Source organism: Manis javanica, chromosome 13, assembly GCF_040802235.1.
Source record: "Manis javanica isolate MJ-LG chromosome 13, MJ_LKY, whole genome shotgun sequence".
NCBI lineage: Eukaryota > Metazoa > Chordata > Mammalia > Pholidota > Manidae > Manis > Manis javanica.
Window position 1 is genome coordinate 35,152,634 of NC_133168.1, and position 21,339 is coordinate 35,173,972.

Genomic DNA, 21,339 nt, shown 5'->3' on the forward strand with positions numbered 1-21,339 from the left:
TGCTATTTACTCATCTCACCCACTGTCATCTGTCCCTCAAGAGAGTTGGTCCTCCTAAATTGTCTCCACATATACTCTCCTATGCAAATATTATTTTTTAAATCCAAATTAGGTCATGCTACCAGTTTAAAGGCTTTCAATGTGTACCTTTTAGGACTAAGAATAAGATTACTAACTGGACTACACAGCTCCCCATTATTGGACAAGCCCTGCTTGGCCAGTCTTTCTACCTCCTTCCACACATTCCAGGCAAACTGGGTTTCTTTCAGTTCTTCAGTTGTGCCCAGCTCTTTGACTTTGCAGTTTTGTCTTTGCTGTGCCGATCTTCTCCCTGGAACTAGTGGACTCCCTCTCATCCTTCAAATCACAGTAAAACATCATTTTCTCCATTTCTCCACAGCAACCTGGACCTAGTTATGGGTACCTGTTATTCATTCTCAAAGCACCCCACATTTCTCCTTCATAATACTCAGCACAACCACAATTAAGATATTATAATTTTTGTTGAACTTCTATGTGTGACAGGGAACTATTTTAAAATATTAATTGATGTTTTTCTATTATGATATTTTTCTATTCAGATATTTTTATTATGCTTTGGTCTTCCCAGATCAGGTTACTAGACTATGAGGCATCTATTATCTAAAGGAACAATTATTATCATAGAAAATAGGTAAACAAGAGTCTAAGTCTTGTCTTTTGAAATCCAAGGACTTTGAAATACAGCCATCAGTCTTCTGGTCTAACCCACTGGACCCAACTGCCCTAAAGACTAAAGAGCTCAAAGACAGGGGTAGGATGGAGCTGAGGGGATGCACAGGAGGTCTGTGAAGAGGGAGAATGGGAGGACTTCCTGAGGCCTTGCGGAGTCTGAGAGCAATGTCCCCAGGATGAGGAGGAAAGCTTGTTTTTGGGTGAGGGAGAACAGCTCCTGGCTGTGGGAACATCAAATGCTTTTAGTGAACCCAAGAAAAGTGTGACAATAGATGAGAGGAGCTGAGACCAAGGAGTTACTGAGATGGGAGAGAAGATACTCCAGTGGATGGCCACATGGACAGGTGATGACCTGATGCATGTAGTAAGCACCTAGTACTTAGGAAAAGAAAAAAACAAAAAGAAATAACTCAGACTTATTTTCCAATTCTTGGTGGAATGGAGGTTTTAAGTAGACAATGTGCCATTCAGAAATTGAGTGTTCAACTCTCTAGAGACAGGAAATAACAATTGCTTAAATAGCCTAATAGAAGAATTCTCTCCTATAGAAGAATTTCTGAGGTCAGCAGTCCAAGGCAGGCATGGCAGCTTCCCTCTCATCAAGGACCCAGACCCTACTGAGGAGTGACTTCCACCTATAAGATTTCTTCACAATCTGACTACTGAGTTCCAGACTAAAACCGTACAAAAGGGGAAAAGACAAGAAAGGGCCCATGCCAATTCTCTGTCCACCTCTTACAGAGAATTCCTAGAAAGCCTACCAAACAACTTTCTCTTACATCTCCTTGGTAACCCCTAGATACAAAAAAGGCTGAAAAATGTGATCTTTTAGTTGGGCTCCAAGAAAACAGTTCTGCTATTAAGGTGCAAGGGAGAATGGATACTGGATTAAGGTGCAAGGGAGAATTAATACTGGATAGAAATAGCAACTGATAAAAGCGCTGTTGGTTTCCCGGTCAGCCTCGGTCTCTGAGAACGGTGACGTGAAGCAGCTGACCTGCCAGGAGTTTGTGATACAGGCAAGCTCATATTTCCTGGATTCAGATTTACTTTCCCTATCAAATAAATGCAAACTCTTTTAATGTAGTCAACTGAAGAAACATTTTACTTGCTATGAAATACATCAATGTTGCAGGTCCACAACCTCCTTGACCTCTGAATAGTGAAGTCAACTTTCAAAAATCAAGTTAAAAACAATTAGTTTACTATAACTAGCATAATGTTGGTTTCTTAGGTAGAAACCAAACAGGTAAAATTGTCCACATAGTTTATGAGCTGAGAGTCACATACCCCAATATGTCTTACCTTATAGATCGTAAACTAAAACAAAGCAGAATCTATTTCCCTCTTGTTCATGATTTTATTCAAACATCTAGCTCAGTATCTGCTACTCAAGGCAATTTATATTGCTTAATGAATGAAAAAAATAATTAAGAAAAAAGAATGCAAAAATAAATATGCATGGCCTTCTACTATTCAGCATCATGTAAAATTTTCTTGATGTTTCAATGTGGTATGATACTGTTTAATGTTGTGTACTGAGCATTTCTTGTACTCTGCCTCAGAGTATATGGTAGGATTATATATCCAGCACTCTTTTTATATCTGGATGAAGCCATGTAATTGTGAACAATGAGCAGGAGCAACATGCATATCTTTCAGGTGTGAGGATTTAATAACAAACATGAGATTCCCCAGGGCTTTCATTCCCATTGCCAGAGCAACTGATAAAAGCGCTGTTGGTTTCCCGGTCAGCCTCGGTCTCTGAGAACGGTGACGTGAAGCAGCTGACCTGCCAGGAGTTTGTGATACAGGCAAGCTCATATTTCCTGGATTCAGATTTACTTTCCCTATCAAATAAATGCAAACTCTTTTAATGTAGTCAACTGAGGAAACATTTTACTTGCTATGAAATACATCAGTGTTGCAGGTCCACAACCTCCTTGACCTCTGAATAGTGAAGTCAACTTTCAAAAATTAAGTTAAAAACAATCAGTTTACTATAACTAGCATAATGAACAAATCCAAAGTATATAAAGATAGAACACTTCAGGTAAAATATATCTGTAAGAAAAACTTTTGCCTTAGTATTTTTAAAGAACCCAGATAAAAAAATTTTTTTAGTTAAACACTTGCATTGGAACCAAGGTAAGTAATAGCATTATAAAAGTGGAACAGTAAAAACAGGACTTTTTTGTCGATTTTGTTACATATATAACAATCATTTACAATGTACATTCATAAGTAATTATATAATATAAGCATCATTAAAGAGTACAATGCAGAAATACACATTTTTTAGAGACAAAAATCTCACTGTGGTACCTTTTAAAAGATATTAATCTGGTTAATAGACCTTCTTTCCCACTGAGTCTATTATTAAATGTAGGTTTGGAAAAATAATTAAAAGCTATTATATCTTTTACCCTGATATTGTGTGGAACATAAAAATTAAACATAACTTGGTTAATAACAAGCAACTTGATCTTTACAAATAGAATGATTAAAGCCTCTATTCTAAAATCTCAGGAAATTATTACAATTCTAGCTTCTTCTAAAAAATCAATTTCAGTTGTTTTTAACCATTTTTCCCTAACTACAATTTCATGGTTATTATGTCACATGACTTGAATACCCTGCACAGTGATACAAACAACTAGATACTTAAGCATGTTTGAGAATTGCTACCCTTTTATGGAAGAGCTGATTATTTTCCATGAGGATGAAAAAGATGTTACATTGAAGTCTGTTGCTTTAGATGACTAATGGATAAATTACTCAGCAAGAAGAGTAAATGGAAATAATTGTGTGTCTATCCTTATAACTTAATCTTGTGACTCCTATGTAGATAGTGCCACCCTAGTGCAGACTGAAGCTGCCCTTGTTAAAGGCTCTGAAATTTAGGGTTTGCACACAATTTTTATTCACCAGTTACTTCTAAATGTAATAACTAATTTAAGAGATTTACCAACCTTTTCTTAATATAAGAAAGGAAAAGACTGAAGAAGTTTAATGGGGTAATGTAGGCAGGGAAATAATGACAGTATGAAAATTAATATTGTTGGAGTTATGGATGTAAAAGATTTATACGTATTCTCATCAAACTTTCTAGCTTTTTTATCCTACAGCACAGACATTTTGGATCATTTTTGAGATTATAGACCAAAACTTCTCCACAATGATGCTAGAGAATACAAGAACCACACATTTCCAGATAAGCCCAAAGGCAACTCCAATACCTAGGTATACAAACTTCATGTATTAATTTTTTTAAGAGTGGCCTTTTTCAATAGAAGAACACTATGAAAATTTGCATAAGTACCCAAATTATCACCATCCTAGTTCACATTATATATCTTTGCAGAGACCTAGAAAGTCACTACAGGCACATTATCAGCCAGGCTGTTTGGCCAGAAACCATATGCTCAATGAGACCATGAAAAACATTATTGCAGGCAAATCCATGGGGTAGCAGCTGCGGGAAGCTCCAGCTGAGTGGCGGCGCGGCACGCTTCCAAGGGCAGTAGTTCCCGTTGGGCCCGCAGAGAACGGAAGGAGTCTGGACGCCTCACGGTCAGTCTCTCCGTGCAGTCAACACACAGGCACATGTTGTGCGTAGGCATTGCACACGGGCCAAACCAGTTATCCCCCGTGGCTTGTTCTTTGTTGTCCCTTAAGACTCCCCACTCCCACAGCCCACTTTGCAGATGGCTGGTCACTTTGACTTTACCTTTATTTTTGATGACATAATATTCAGGTTCCACTACTATTAGGAGTCCACTGTGTGTCTCTTTTGACCTTAGGTAATGTAAACCTATTCCCCTCCTAACCTTCTTAAAAGAGGTTTAGTAGTATTTTGAATTTTTTCCTATTGCAAAAATTGTTAGTTTTTTGTCTAAAGAGATTTGAAATACCATATGAAATGATGTACTCACATCCCTCACCACCACCTACAAATAACTGAATTACATAAATAAAACATTATACAGAAAGTGCTTTGATACAATTTTTGGGAGGTAAATTTAGCAAGAGCTGGCTCATTGTAGGAAAATTCAACTTATCTTATCCTGATCCTTTTATTCTATACAAGGAAAGAAATTTATGTCAGCTTTAAAAAATCTATTACTGCTTCTCATAACTGAATCCATTATTTTTCTCCATGACCCATCAGGTAAAAACAAGAATAATAGATTGCTTTGACAGAACCTTGAACATAAACGTCTCCAAGAATCAAATGTAGTAAGTTAAATGGGTTTCAGGTGGTATTAAAATGAGAAGGGATAAGCTTCTTTATACATTTCAAAATCATATCTTTACTAAAAAATGTATTATGATTATTATTAGCTGCTACAAAAAGGCAAATAACATAGCAATTGGATTTTCACAATTAGATTAAATGATTTTAAATGAATAATTGAAGTTGTCCTATACATAGTCAATAATTCAAAAGATTAGGTTGACCTTACCTTATAAATATTTTCTGTTCATAAAGGAAGCAAGAGATTCAAATCATGAGTCCCCATGGCCCATTTCAAAAAAGTTTGAGTATATGTACACACCTACCTACAATAGTACAGTTACTTCCTCTCAGGGGATTTTTTTCCTCAAAGGACACTATCTAGCCTCTAATCTTTTCTAATTTTATTTAGATAAGCCAACCTCCCAGCTTGGCACCAGGAAGAGTGACCACATTCCGAGCTTTAATGACAGAACTTATTCTGAACTAGTCATCACATTACACTCACATCAAGTCTATTATTGGTCCAGGGCTCAGCATATGATCCCAATTTGCCTGAACAGAAAAAGAATGGTTTTTATGCAAGCTGCAAATGCAGAGAGAGAAGTTTCCATTTTCTCCTCCTAGTTAGAGAGAAGAGAACAATCTGTAATTGTGTAATTATTGACTGGGCAACACTGCAGGACAATCTAAGATGATATATCATTTTCTCACTGCCTAGCAGAAGCAAACACACTAAAAAAACTTAATTCTCTTTTTAAAAGACACTTGTACATTTCTATTTATTGTTTGAAATATTTGCCATTTGTGACCAGGAAAATGAGGACAGTGTTTGTGACAGAGAGAAGAGTAGAAAGGACTTGGGTATTTGTTAACATAATTGGACTGCTAATGATATTGTGCCTACAGCCATTCTTGTCTCTTGTCTTCAAGTTAGAGAGCTTACAAATTTATTTCACTTTGAACTGAGGTTTCTGTGTCTGTTGAGACATGTTCTTCTTCCCCTTTAAAGATGAGAGAATAAACTTAAAATACTGTTTTCTCATGGCTTGTTTCATTCATATTGCTTTACAGCAGAACATTTTTGACTATATATTTGATTTTGAAACTGCCTTTGAGAACTCTCTCTAATCATCTAATGAGGCGCAAAATTTGATACACCCCATACTTAAGAAGACACTACATTCTTACAAAGGTTAATGCAAATTTAAGATGAGTAAGCCCTCTTGTCTTACCAGACAAAAAATTCAGTTTCATTACCAAGGTTAGACATTATTCTTAGCCTCTAGATCTGGAATACAGTTTGACCTGTTTTGTAGTCAATTTAAAAGTCTGGCCTTTATGCCAGAGATACATTATTTTTAATTATTCAGAAATCCAAGGCCACAGCTCTCCTCTCATTTTCCTAAACTATTTTTTTTTATTTCTTAGACCTTCCTGACTATTAGATGTTTTGCACGTATTTCCATGGATAATAACTCATCAGCTTTGCAATCTGATTCTTAACATTAAGAGATTAAAAGTAATGTAGATGATTCTCAAATGACACACACGGAGGTCTAGAAAAATTCCATCATTTCCTTCTACAAAATGAGAGAAATTTTAATTCTTTTTCCCAACAGCTGCTTCATTTTTGTGCATAAGAAAAAAATATGTGCAATTACTCCAAGTACAGTCAAGTCATTTAACCATTATTGTAGTTACTTGGTATTTTAAAAGAGAAAAGAAAATATCTCCAAACACAGGTCCTGCTGTGCAGCAAAGCAATCAAATTCCTTCATAATAACAGCCTGAGGGGATTCAGCAATGTGAGGAATAATAAATCACCACTTTAATCAGTAAATAGGAAAATGCTACAGTGAGTAAAAATTGACTATCATCTGTTGATCCTCTTGATCAATATTTCAAACAATAAATAGAAATGTACAAGTGTCTTTTAAAAAGAGAATTAAGTTTTTTTAGTATGTTTGCTTCTGCTAGGCAGTGAGAAAATGATATATCATCTTAGATTGCAGTGTTGCCCAGTCAATAAAGTACAGATAAAATCTTTTTTATATTCAAGGCTAAACTGACCCCATCACTTGAATATGTCATGATTAACTCATTTTACAGTTGGCTAATAAGGTTGTATTTCTAGACTGATTATTGAACTTTATTGCTACTTCATCATTTGATGTTCTTCTCCTGTCTTCAGCTTATAAAATTATTTGACTCTGAATATGAAAAGTCAGTTTCAAAATAGTCCTCAAGTATCCAATGCAATGTCTCAAATGTTGGCCGTTCCTTGGGCTCTGCATTCCAGCATTGCAACATGATGTTGTAGAACTGCAGTGGACAGTTAGATGGTTGAGGGAGTCTATAGTTTTGACCCAACATTTGGATTACCTGAGCACCTGTCATACCTAAAAAATAAAGAAGGGGTCCAACAAAAACCAAGTTAAAGATGAGAGTCTTTAATTGATGGATAATAATCTCTAGATTACAAAGCAAATTGATTTCCTTGGCTAAAGTATGAAGTGTACCATCCCTTTCCCAGGCTACATAAATTAAACTAAATCTTGAAGCAAGTAATGTCTATAAGACTGCAAATTCAAGAGTAAAGGAGGAGACAATAAACCACCTCATTAATGCAAATAATCACCATCCACTTTTATCTAGTATGCTCCCAGAGACTCATAGGGTCATCATCCTCATAACTCTGCCCTCTAAGTCTGGACAAAGCAGTTAGAGTCACACCTAAGTAAGTGACCTACAGCAGGAAGGACCACTTCAGAATTAATTACTCACCACTATAAGGCATTTTGCCATAAGTAATGATTTCATAAAGAAGGATTCCAAATGACCATACATCGGACTTAATGCTGAATTTATTGGCACGAATGGCCTCAGGTGCAGTCCACTTCACTGGCAGCTTTATTCCTTGTTTAGATTCATAGATGTCTTCATTATCTACCTGTTAATGCATTAAGGAATCATGCCAAGTTAAATGATTTTTTTGTCACCCCTGTTCATCTGTAACCTGCTTCACATTAAAATTTAGAGGAGAAAGATTCAAAATGAGCTTAGTTCAATTGATAATCACAGTAGCAAATTCCCAATCTGGCATACAAGACTAAAAAAATCTACAGAAAGTCATTAATAAAGTATTATTTTAGAGCCAACTATGAGGTAAAATTAGCACTGGAAGGAGTATTCTCCTCCATGTGGGTGAATTTGTGTGATTATTGGTTTTACATCTGCTCTTCAGCAAACAAAAAAATGAAAGCAAAGCCTATCTGTTTTCTGATTTACTGCTGGAATCCCTGACTTTGATAATTATCATGTAACCATTTTCTAATACTGAAAAATAGGATTCAAATTATTTAAATTAATACATCAACTCACTGGGCCTCTAATTAATTTACAAAAAAAAAGATAATGAGTTCATGAAAATCTAAAGAAAATCACTTATTTGTTGTGTTTCATGCCCCATGTCCTTACTTTTAGAGTACAATGTAGAAATTAAAACTTAATTTCAGAGAAAAATATCTAATATTATATCTTTTATATCACTGTTTTTTGGCCTGATGTCATGAAATGGGTGGGAACAGGCAGGAATTAAAAAGCCAGTGATGCCAAAGAATGCTGGCAGCATGCATATTAGTCTGGCATAAAATGAGCAAAGGTAGGTAAGGGCTACTTTTTGTAAGGAAAATAGAGGCAGACCAAAAGAGGCTACTGGTACTGAAAAATAGATCATTATAATTTAGCTATAAACATAATTATATGCTTTACCATCTGGTTGGTCATCATTTTCTCTCTTTCTCCTTGGTGAGGAAATAGAAACAGGAGGCAGTTTGTAAGGCCTTGGACTAATGAGTGTTCCGTGGACCACAGAACTTAGGGAAACATTGTTTTGAGGAATAACTAAATCTATTAGTCTACTGGTCTCTTAGGCTTTCAACCCATTACACAACTAATTCAAACAAAACAAAATCCACCTTAAAGACTCTTGCAAGTCCAAAATCTGCCACTTTGTAGATATTATGTTCACCAACAAGGACATTTCTGGCAGCCAGATCTCTATGGATGTAGTTTTGGGACTCCAGGTAGGCCATTCCAGAGGCCACCTGTGCTGCCATGTCTACCTGCTGAGTCAGATTGATTTTTGATCCAGCATCATCTAGGCAGTAAGAGAAAATAAGAGATTTACTCTGGAGAACATTTGAGCTATTTAAGTGAATTCTGAAAATTTTGATGAATGAGCTATCAGTGGGATTCAGTGTCATAGCACTGATCTGTTGAACAAAGAAATACAATCAATATAAACCATTTCATTTCCTGTGAAGGGTTAATGAGGCAAGAGTTTTCAGAGTCCAAACACATTCCAAAGCTGTGGCCCTCCCCTCCTTTTAATGAGCATTACACAGGGACAGAAACAACAGTGTCACATGAACCAAACACAGCCACAAATATCTGAGAGATTCCCCATATTGCCTTTTCCATGCCATGCATCACTGACTCACCTCTTCATAGAAACTGTCATGTGGTTGAGTATGGATTTCTTCCAATATTGAAGTTTGTTTTAATCTTTGAAACTAGTAATTTGCATGGCTAAGCCAATGAAAAGTTTTCATTCTTCCATTATATTGTTCTTAAAAATTAGCTCACTAAAAATGAAGGATCTGACAGTAGTTACAAAATATGTATGTTACATTTGAACTCCATTAAGCTTGATGAATTTTTTTTATTTCCCTTTATTAGCATATTATTTCTTAGAATAAGTTACTTGTCTCTCCAGGCATGAGCATACCTTTAGTAGACATAGGTCCTCCAGCTCATCCTGTGTAACTAAATAGGAAATTTGTGTCATAGGGTCAGTTTGATCATTAACAGAGAGGTTAGTGTTATTTTATGGTGACTTTGTAAAATGGGGGGTCAGCCATCCTTGGATACTGTTTAGATGCCATGCTGCTAGTAAATATCTTCAGATTTCTGTAGAACTAAAAAGATCTCATATACATCAAAACTATCATTATCCCTGACTGAATAAGCCAAATACAAGACACATGATCAAGAGCCCTAGACACACCTCCTGACTTGAGAGGCAACTGTAATACAGGAGTTAAGAAGATGGTTTGAAACTAGAGTGCCAGAATTTGAATGAGGGCTCTGCCTCACATTTTGGGCAACCTGCTTAACACTCCTGTGCCTTCGTTTCCTCATCTACATAACAGTAATTGTAACTACCTTATGGTATTGGTCACTGAAATGAGAATTAAATGAGGTAGTATTTGTAAAGCACTTAACCAGTGCCTGGCACCTAGACAGAACTCAGCAAACTCAAACTATGATTATTATCACTACTGCTGCCTAATCAGAATTAAGCAGTTTAGGCTTTGTTAAGGCACAGATGCATGTGAATTACCCAAGCAGAAATGACTAAAAGAAGGCAAGTATATAGTCTGGAGCTCAGGGCAGAGCATGTGGCTAAGATACCGATTAAACAGTTAGAGTTTATAAGTGGGAGTGAAACATTGAAAGTGGGTGAGATTGTTAGGAAGTGACAGAATCATGAAAACACCAACATTTAGGGTGGGAAGAGGAAGATAAACCTGCAAGAAAACTAGAAGAATCAGCCAGAAGAATGAGAGGAGAACCAGACGAGGCTACTGTGATAGGTAAAGTTTTTGAGAAAGAGAAAAACACCGTGATTGTCAGATTCCACAAGCAGGTTCAGCAAGATTGGATTAAAAAGCACTTGTTAGATATAACAATGAGGGGGTCATTGGTGAGTGTGGTAGCATGAAGGGCAGTTTCATTGGAGATGGAGCATAAGGAGTTGAGAGCTGAATGAGAGATGAGGACAAGGGGACAACAAAAGGAGATATCAATTTCCAAAACCCTAGTGAAGAGGGGAAGACAAGGGGAGGGGCTCAAGATGGCAGCATGAGTAGGGCAGCAGAAATCTCCTCCCAAAGAAGGAAATTACATAATGATAAAGGGATCAGTCCAACAAGAGGATATAACCATTATAAATATATGTGCACCCAATACAGGAGCACCAACATATGTGAAACAAACACTAACAGAATTAAAAGAGGAAATACAATGCATGCAATCATTTTAGGAGACTTCAACACACCACTCACTCCAAAGGACAGATCCACCAGACAGAAAATAAGTAAGGACACAGAGACACTGAACAACACACAAGAACAGATGGACCTAACAGACATCTACAGAACTCTACACCCCAAAACAGCAGGATACACATTCTTCTCAATTGCACATGGAACATTTTCCAGAATAGACCACATACTAGGCCACAAAAAGAGCCTAAGTAAATACAAAAAGATTGAAATTCTACCAACCAACTTCTCAGATCACAAAGGTATACAAATAAAAATAAATTGTACAAAGAAAGCAAAAAGGCTCACAAACACATGGAGGCTTAACAACATGCTCCTAAATAATCAGTGAATCAGTGACCAAATTAAAACAGAGATCAAGCAATATATGGAGACAAATGACAACAACAGCATAAAGCCCCAAATTCTGTGGGACGCAGCAAAGGCATATCTAAGAGGAAAGTATATAGCAATCCAGGCCTATTTAAGGAAGGAAGAACAATCCCAAATGAATAGTCCAAAGTCACAATTATTAAAACTGGAAAGAGAACAAATAAGGCCCAAAGTCATCAGAAGGAGGGACATAATAAAGTTGAGAGAAGAAATAAATAAAATTGAGAAGAATAAAACAATAGAAAAAAATCAATGAAACCAAGAGCTGGTTCCTTGAGAAAATAAACAAAATAGACCAACCCCGAGGCAGCCTTATTAAGAAAAAAAGAGAATTAGAAATAAGAAAGGAAAAATCATGATGGACCCCAGAGAAATACAAAGAATTATTAGAGAATACTATAAAAATCTATATGCTAACAAGCTGGAAAACCAAGAAGAAATGGACAAATTCCTAGAAAAATACAACCTTCTAAGACTGACCAAGGATGAAACAGAAAATCTAAACAGACCAATTACCAACGATGAAATTGAATCAGTAATCAAAAAACTACCCAAGAACAAAACCCCTGGTACAGACGGATACACCACAGAATTTTATCAGACATATAGAGAAGACGTAATAACCATTCTCCTAAAAGTTTTACAAAAAATAGAAGAGGATGTGCTTTGAGAGAAATCTTCTGCATCCGTGGATGTCTTGATGCCCTTGTCTAGCCTGGATTAATAATTAGTCCATAGGCACACACCTGATCATCTGATCATCTACATTTGCCTTCTTACAGCACTAAACTATGTTTTCTACCTTTATCTTGCGTCTACCTACCACTTCAGCATTTTATTAAAAATAAAAATAATAATAATAGTAGGAGAAATGGGGGATCAACATATAGATCAAGTACAAAAATCAAACGAATATTCATATTTGACCTGATTGTTTATAGGTCATATTGCATGATCAAAACCGAAAGTTTCTGTGATGACTGCCCCTGTACTGTTCACCATGTAAGAATTTATTCAATATGTAAGAATTCGTTCACCATGTAAGAACTTGTTCGTTATGCTTCAGAAGATTGGAGACTGACGATAATTAGGCTTGAGATGGATTAATGATTGTACATTGAGCGTTGACCCCCCTATACTGAATTTTATTGTTGTTAACAACCATTTGATCAATAAATATGAGAGATGCCCTCTCAAAAAAAAAAAAAAAAAAAAAAATAGAAGAGGATGGAATACTTCCAAACTCATTCTATGAAGCCAGCATCACTCTAATAACAAAACCAGGCAAAGACACCACAAAAAAAGAAAATTACAGAGCAATATCCCCAATGAACATAGATGCAAAAATAGTCAACAAAATATTAGCAAACTGAATTCAAAAATACATCAAGAGGATCATACTCCACAATCAAGTGGGATTCGTCTCAGGGATGCAAGGATGGTACAACATTCGAAAATCCACCACATCAACAAAAAGAAGGACAAAAACCACATGATCATCTCCATAGATGCAGAAAAAGTATTAGACAAAACTCAACATCTATTCATGATAAAAATTCTAAACAAAATGGGTATAGAGGGCAAGTACTTCAGCATAATAAAGGCCATATATGACAAACCCACAGCCAACAGGTGAGAAGCTGAAACCTTTTCACCTAAGATCAGGAACAAGATAGGGATGCCTACTTTCCCCAGAGATATTTAATGCATAGTACTGAAGGTCCTAGCCACAGCAATCAGACAAAACAAAGAAATAAAAAGCATCCAGATTTGTAAGGAGGAAGTCAAACTGTCACTATTTCCAGAGGACATGATATTATACGTAAAAATCCCTAAAGACTCCACTACAAAACTACTAGAACTAATATGTGAATTCAGCAAAGTTGCAGGATACAAAATTAATACACAGAAATCTGTCGCTTTCCTATACACTAACAATGAACTAGCAGAAAGAGAAATCAGGAAAACAAGTCCATTCACAATTGCATCAAAAAGAGTAAAATACCTAGGATTAAACCTAACCAAGGAAGTGAAAGACCTACACCCTGAAAACTACAAGACACTCTTAAGAGAAATTAAAGAGGACACTATCAAATGAAAACTCATCCCATACTCTTGGCTAGGAAGAATTAATATTGTCAAAATGTCCATCCTGCATAAAGCAATCTACAGATTCAATGCAATCCCTTTCAAAATACCAACAGCATTCTTCAACAAACTGGAACAAATAGTTCTAAAATTCATATGGTACCACAAAAGACCCCGAATAGCCAAAGCAATCCTGAGAATGAAGAATAAAACAGGGGGGGTCTCGCTTCCCAACTTCAAGCTCTACTACAAAGCCACAGTAATCAAGACAATTTGGTTCTGGCACAAGAACAGACCCATAGACCAGTGGAACAGAATAGAGAGTCCAGATATTAACCCAAACATATATGGTCAATTAATATATGATAAAGGAGCCATGGAAATACAATGGGGAAATGACAGCCTCTTCAACAGCTGGTGTTGGCAAAACTGGACAGCTACCTGTAAGAGAATGAAACTGGATCATTGTCTAACCCCATACACAAAAGTAAATTCGAAATGGATCAAGGACCTGAATGTAAGTCATGAAACCATAAAACTCTTAGGAAAAAGCATAGGCAAATATCTCTTGGACATAACATTAGCAACTTCTTCATGAACCTATTTCCCCAAGCAAGGGAAATAAAAGGAAAAAGGAACAAGTGGGACTGTATCAAACTAAAAAGCTTCTGTACAGCAAAGGATACCATCAATAGAACAAAAAGACATCCTACAGTAAGGGAGAATATATTCATAAATGACATATCTGATGAAGGGTTGACATTCAAAATAGATAAAGAGCTCATGCACCTCAACAAACAAAAAGCAAATAATCCAATTAAGAAATGGGAAGACACTTCTCCAAAGAAGAAATTCAGATGGCCAACAGGCACATGAAAAGATGCTCCACATCACTAATCATCAGAGAAATGCAAATTAAAACCACAATGAGGTATCACCTCACACCAGTAAAGATGGCCACCATCCAAAACACAAACAGCAACAAATGCTGACGAGGATGTGGAGAAAGGGGAATCCTATTACAGTGCTCTTGGAAATGTAAACTAGTTCAACCATTGTGGAAAGCATGGAGGTTCCTCAAAAAACTAAAAATAGAAATACCATTTGACCTGGAAATTCCACTCCTAGGAATTTACCCTAAGAATGCAGGAGCCCAATTTGAAAAAGACATAAGCATTCCTATGTTTAACACATCACTATTTACAATAGCCAAGAAATGGAAGCAACCTAAGTGTCCGTGAGTAGATGAATGCATAAAGAAGATGTGGTACATATACACAATGCAATATTATTCAGCCATAAGAAGAAAAACAAATCATACCTTTTGCAACAACATGGGAGCTAGGGTATTATGCTCAGTGAAGTAAGGCAGGTGGAAAAAGACAAGTACCAAATGATTTCACTCATATGTGGAGTATAAGAACAAAGAAAAAAACTGAAGGAACAAAACAGCAGCAGACTCACAGAACCCAAGAATGGACTAACAGTTACCAAAGGGAAAGGGACTGGGGAGGGTGGGTGGGAAGGGAGGGATAAGGGGGAAAAGGGACATTATGATTAGCAGACATAATTTAGGGGGTGGAGGGCACAGGGAGGGCTGTACAACACAGAGAAGACAAGTAGTGACTCTATAACATCTTACTACACTGATGGACAGTGACTGTAATGGGGTATGTGGTGGAGACTTGATGATGGGGGGAGTCTAGTAACCATAATGTAGCTCATATGTAATTGTAGATTAATGATACCAAAATAAAATAAATAAAAAACGATTTAAAAAAAGAGAAGGGAAGACAAAAAGAGCTGCTGGAGCAAAATATAAGTCAAGAGAAAGCATTATCATGGCAGTGAGGTTGTCACTGATAACATACTCAGAGAGTTTCCAGAGCACTAGCCATGTTCTTATTCTTGATTTGCACAGCAGCTGCCCAGTTGTTTACTTGCTCACTTTATATTTAGTGTTAACTTATACTGTATGATGTACTTTCTATTTGGTTGCTATATTTCCCAAAAAATTTAAATTAATAAAGTCAAGAGCATTGTTTTAAATGGTAAAGATCTAAGCATGTGTGTGTACTTGTACATTTTTTTTAATGCAAGCAGTATATTTAAATAGAAGGTGAGGTGAGACTAACTGCTCCCTGACCCATTTGTCCTTTCCTTCCCAAGCAAACACAGAAAATACATTACACATTTTCTCTTGCACTTAAATTGGGCTATGTCACTAGTACCATGCACTCCAGTATATGCAGGGAAAAAGTTCATCCCCTATAGGTCTGGTCCTTAAAATTTGCCACATATTTGCAGCTAGGAGAGAGAAGCTTAAAATGGCAGAGTCACCTGATGGAGGAGTCTGAGTCCTTGTGTCACTGCTCAGAGACAGCTGCCAGAAGGCACAGACTGATGCACATAGAATATGCATATTTTTTGTTATGTCACTGAGAGTTTAGAATTGTATGCCATAGCACCTAACATTAATTACTCAACCTAAAATGAGATGTAAGCAAAAAGACAAAATATAACAGCATGCAGCATAATGGCAAAGCATTGCTGGTTTGTTCGCCAAAATAGCTATGCTTTATGATATCAAATTTACTTAGTAAGAAAGAAATGTAAAAAAGTTAAGAAAACTGGTGAGTAGTCCTAAGCTACACTGTAGGCAGCTTCTAAAAGGCTCCCAATATTCTCCACCTCCTGATATTCATACTGTTGTGAAATCCCTTTCTATTGAGTATAGTTGAGACCTAGTGACTCACTTCGAACAAACAGAATATGGCAGAAGTGATGGGGTGTCACTCCCAAGAGAAGTTAGAAAACACTGACTCCATCTTGCTGGAACTCTACTCTCTTGCTATGCTCTTCACTGACTCTGAGGGAGCCAGCTGCCACGCTGTGGGCTGCCCTAAGGACAGATCCATGCCACAAGGAGCACAGGGCAGCTCCAGCCAGTGACCAGCAAGAAACTGACCTCCTCAACCCAACAGCCATGGGGGAGCCGACACCTGCTGAAATCACACGACAGCACTTGGTGGTAGCCTCCCATCAGCCTTCAGAGGGCTGGAGCCCCTGCCAACACCTGGACCCTGGCAGCCTGTGGAAGCCCTGAGACAGGAGACCCACCCCAGTGGCACCTGGACTTCTGACCAGAGAAGCTGATATAATAAATGTCTTTGCTTTAAGCCATTAAGATTTGGGGCAATCGGTTGCACATCAACCGATAACAAATACTGGTTGATTCAGGAAAATAATATCAGTGGTGTGTGTATGGTTAAAAGCATGTACTACAGAGCCAGATTTCCTGGGTTTGAATTACAGCTTAACCACCTTGGAAAAATTGTTTACCCTCTCTACACTCAGTTTATTCCACTATAAAACAGGGATGACACTAACAATACGTATTTCATGAGGTTGTTAGAAGAATGAACTAAGTTAATATTTGTACAGGACTTAGAGAATTGCCTGGCATATAGTGAGTGTTATACAGTGTTTTTAACGAAAAAAATTAAACATATATGTACCTCTTCTACCACTGTCCCATATGGTTAATTTCCAGTAAATCACCTCATTTAATACTCAGAACAACTCTATGAATAAGTAGTGTTATTAAGCTCCCTATTTCATAGAGGTTCCTGCTACTCAGAGGAAATAATAAGTCGCAGAGTGGAGATTCAAATCCATGTATGTTTGAGGCTGAAATCTCACACTTTCAAGAACTAGTCTATACTCATCCTTACAACTTAGAAATGATCCCTGAGCACTCAAAAGTCAGAGGCTATGGAGAGACCTCCATGCATCCAAACAGCAAGTAGTTATGCAGTTGTAGTCACTGAAACAGTATCTCAATGAAAACAACTTGCTAGAGTGTGCTTTAAAAGAAAAAAGAAAGGGAAGAAAAGAAGGAAGGAGGGGGAAGGAGGGAAGGAAGAGGGGAGGAAAGGAAAGTAGGAAGGGAGGAGAAAGGGAGGAAGAAAATATTCTAGCATATGTTAGATGCTCTATAAGTATTTATTAGAAAGAAAACGTGCCCAAATAAACTTTTGAAAATGCACATATTTATTCTGTACATTTTAGTATGAAATACCTGGTATCAATTACACTCAATGCTAAAGATTTTCGGTAAGCCTCTCCCATTTTGGAGAAAATTATTACAAAAAAAAATATTCAGCCAAGCTTAAGGACTGCAAAGATGGTTCTGTAGAAAAATATGTATGTTATTTAAACTATGAAATATAATACCTAATCCTGTTTTAGTGGTTTTAAAAAGGTTTCTCTTGACAGGCACAATTGTGAAGGAAACATTGAGTAAGAACACTTTTTCTACTTTGAAAGAGTCCGTGGCCCAGGAACGACCTAAGTAAACCGAGAACCCACTTCTAACACAATGGCCAGAAGTCAAACCTGATATAAAAGTTCACAGACCTAAGACAATTTACATCTGTAGCAAGAAAATATTTTCAATTATGTTCCATTACTAAAGAGTCTTTCAGCTTAATATTGATCATGATGGACTGTTTAAGAGTGGCAGATTCATTTTAATATTACCTCATTGAATTTAACCCATCTTAACTAAGAAGCAATTGTCTGTAATGAGCCTATTACTCCTCCTAGCTATTAAGTATCCTGGAAAATGAAGGCCTTGGTAAACTTGACCTTAAAGGCCCCAACCCAAAAGATGGCAGGGTTCATGCCCAGCTCTAAGTGAAACACATCAAGCCACAGAAATCCTCAATGCCAAAGGAGTTTGCAGTGTAGTAAGTGCATCTTTTCAAGCTGATATCAAGAGCCTCAAAACAAGCTCAAGCCCAAATCCCAATTATATTAAGGTCAGGATAACCCCAGCTTAATCTATCCATTAATTTATTCATTCAGTCAGTCACCACATAATTAGTGCACACCTTCTACATGCCTGACAGTGTGCAAGCACTAAAACAGAGCAAGATCTTTGTCCTCATGGAGTTGTATTGTAGAACATAAAAATAAACTATATAAGTAGGTCATCATTGTAAGATGATTAACAGCTAAGATGAGAAAACAAAGAGCAGGAAATAATAGAAAAAGTCAGTAGAAGGAGATTAAATTTTAGAATTTAGAGGGTGACCACTGAGAACTCACTATGATGGGAATGTGTGAGTAAAGACTATAAGAAAGTGAAGAAGTGAGCTACATGGACCAGTGATGGGAAAACGTTCAGATGGATGAAACAACAACTGTGAAGGGCCTGAAGCAAATGTGTCTGGAAGATATGAAGAGCAACAAAGGGCAGTGCAGTGGGCACCAAGTGAACAAGGGGCAAGCTGTGGGAGATGCAGTCAGAGGGGCTGCACAAGGTCTTGTGCAGATAGCCAAGTTACACAAGACCTTCCAGGTTGTGCAGAGAGAAACAAAGGGAGTCACCGAAGGTTCTGAGCTGGAGGAGGGACATGATCTGGTTGACATCTTAGCAGGTTCTCTCCAGCTACTGTGCTGAGAAGAGACTGAAAGGGACAAAATCAAGAGGGAGACTGATTAGGAGGCTATTACAGAATAAGGGGTTGACGGTGGCTTGGACAGAGCTGAGAATGTCCAGAAATGGAAAAATCCTGGATATATTTGAAAAGCAAGCCAATGGGATTTGTTTGTCAGTCAGATGTAGGACTCCAAGGTATTAGGCCTAAGTGTTGACATTGCCAAAAAAAGGAAGACCCCAAGAGTAGCGAATTACTGGGGATAATGTAAGATCAGCTTTAGGCGTGTCATTTTGAGATGTCTAAAGGACATCTATAGTAGTAATTAAGGCTGTTCACAAACAATTTTTTCTCTTTTAAACACTGTGGAGGATTATATACTTCTCTATTTCCTTTTACTTGATCTGACCAAATGAAAAGGACACAGAAGTTACCTCTGTCCCTGCTAGTCAGGGCTTTAAGGGCCAGAAGAAGACTAGTCACATCCCCTTCATTTGCCAAAGTGATCAGAACACCTGAGCCACTTACCAGTCTATTTTGCACATGTTACATGAGCAGGAAGTAAATGTTGTATTAAGCCTCTGGGATTTGGGTTGGGGGTGGTGGGAAATTACTACCTAATACCTGCATTATGCAGATTGATATGAAGGTCAAGGGGAGAAGTTAAGAAGGCAGCCATAAACATGTATGTGTGTGTGGGTGTGGGTGTGTGTGGGGGGGGAGGTGTGATTCTGAAGTAATGGAGGGACATAATTTGGGAAAATTAGTTAATACATAAATGTTATTAAACATTAAGACTGACTGAGCTTCTCAAGGGAACTAGAGATGTTGTGAAAGAGTCCTGGAGAATTCCAAGATATCAAGAGGTCTGGGAGATGAGGAAATTGCATAGACTGAAAAGCATCAGCAATAAAAATAGGAGGAAAATCCACTAAGTAAAGTGTCCCGGAAGCCAAAGGGAGGGAGTGCTCCTAGAAGGAAACATCAGTCAAATGGGTTGGACGCATGAGAACTGACTGCTAAATCTACCAGTGCAAATGCTATGAGACCCTGCAAAGCATTTTTGTTTGTGATGACCACGATGCTCCTGTATGTCCATCCATGGGAATAAGGCAAAAGGGGTCAGTGGCTGAGGTTAGTCTTTCTGTGGGGGGGCAACACATTCTGATGCTATTAAATTTGACATATCTTTATGAAAAGGAGCCAGATAGATTTTTTGTTTTTAACAGCATTTAACAGGCCTTACGTTCCTTGTTCTTTTTATCTAGTTTTGCAATTTAATATCCCCAGCTTCACAAGTCACCCTGAAATGAGAGAATACTCTTTATATTTAATATGTCTTTATTCCATTATTCTCACCTCTCTTTACCTCTATACATTCTATGAATCCCACTCTGACATTTCAAAGAAGTATAAAAAAGTCTCTTTTTTAAGTATGAATTAATTTCTCAGTATTTGATCACCACTACTTTGAACATCTCATTTTAATGCTTATCATATTGTTGCTTATTAAATTATTCATTTGCAATAGACATCAAAATTTCACAATGCCTGTAAGTCTTCTCTGACAACAGGAAGCAGATGTAGAAATAAAGCAATAGTATACTTTTTATTTTTAGTCTGGAAATTCTAATGTTACTTCACAATGGAAGTATTTTAAACACCAACAAGTATAATGTTGTCAAACATTGCACTTTTTTGCAAAGGCAAAAAAACAAGGGTACTTCTTCCTCTCTTTCCCCAAAAAGTATTCCATGTCCCCTAATTCTGGGCCATAGAAAATATCAATCCATGTCTGATAATGTTTTATTAGTTATTGTGGGAAACAAAGCATAATGCAAAACATCTACTCCTCAAATTCCCCACATTACATTTAAGAATTCTGATATGTCTATCATGAACAATTTGTTCTTCCACTACACAAATATTTTCCTCCCCTTGAGTACACAGTATATATCCTATTAAAAAGTAGTTGAGCCATCTAATGTTAAGACATTCATTCTCCCAGATATACATACAGTGAATATCCTCTGGGTTATAGAAGGCTTGCTAAATTGACATTTATAGGACTAGCTAAACTAAATTCCTCTTTTTTAGCCTTTTATTAAGTCTTTAGCTTACTTTGGAGATATTCTTGCAGACTTCCATGTCTCATCAACTCTGTAATAATATAAATTGGGTCTTCTAAAGTGCAAACAGCATAAAGCTGGATCAGCTTCGGATGTCTTAGGTTCTTCATTATCTGTGCCTCCCTCAGGAAGTCTTTCGGATCCATTGAACCTAAAACACCAAGAGGAGGAAATCACTTCATGTTACTGAGGCACTGCTATCCTCACAGCAGCCTGGTAGGAAT

At 37.2% G+C, this 21,339-nt stretch overlaps 1 protein-coding gene across 2 annotated transcripts in view; it reads right to left on the reverse strand.

The window, feature by feature from the left end:
* Nucleotides 1-902: 902 nt before the first annotated feature.
* FRK (fyn related Src family tyrosine kinase) overlaps nucleotides 903-21,339 on the reverse strand; it is a 182,591-nt gene continuing 162,154 nt past the window's right edge. Inside the window, exons 6-9 of one of the 2 annotated variants that reach the window (XM_037017706.2) lie at nucleotides 21,108-21,266; nucleotides 8,932-9,113; nucleotides 7,739-7,904; nucleotides 903-7,353 (exon numbers count right to left, since the gene is read on the reverse strand). In XM_037017706.2, coding sequence (XP_036873601.2) covers nucleotides 7,142-7,353; nucleotides 7,739-7,904; nucleotides 8,932-9,113; nucleotides 21,108-21,266 — 719 coding nt within the window. In that variant the 3' untranslated portion in view covers nucleotides 903-7,141. The remainder of the gene's footprint in view (nucleotides 7,354-7,738; nucleotides 7,905-8,931; nucleotides 9,114-21,107; nucleotides 21,267-21,339) is intronic. The other variant, XM_073219432.1, reaches the window with a different exon arrangement.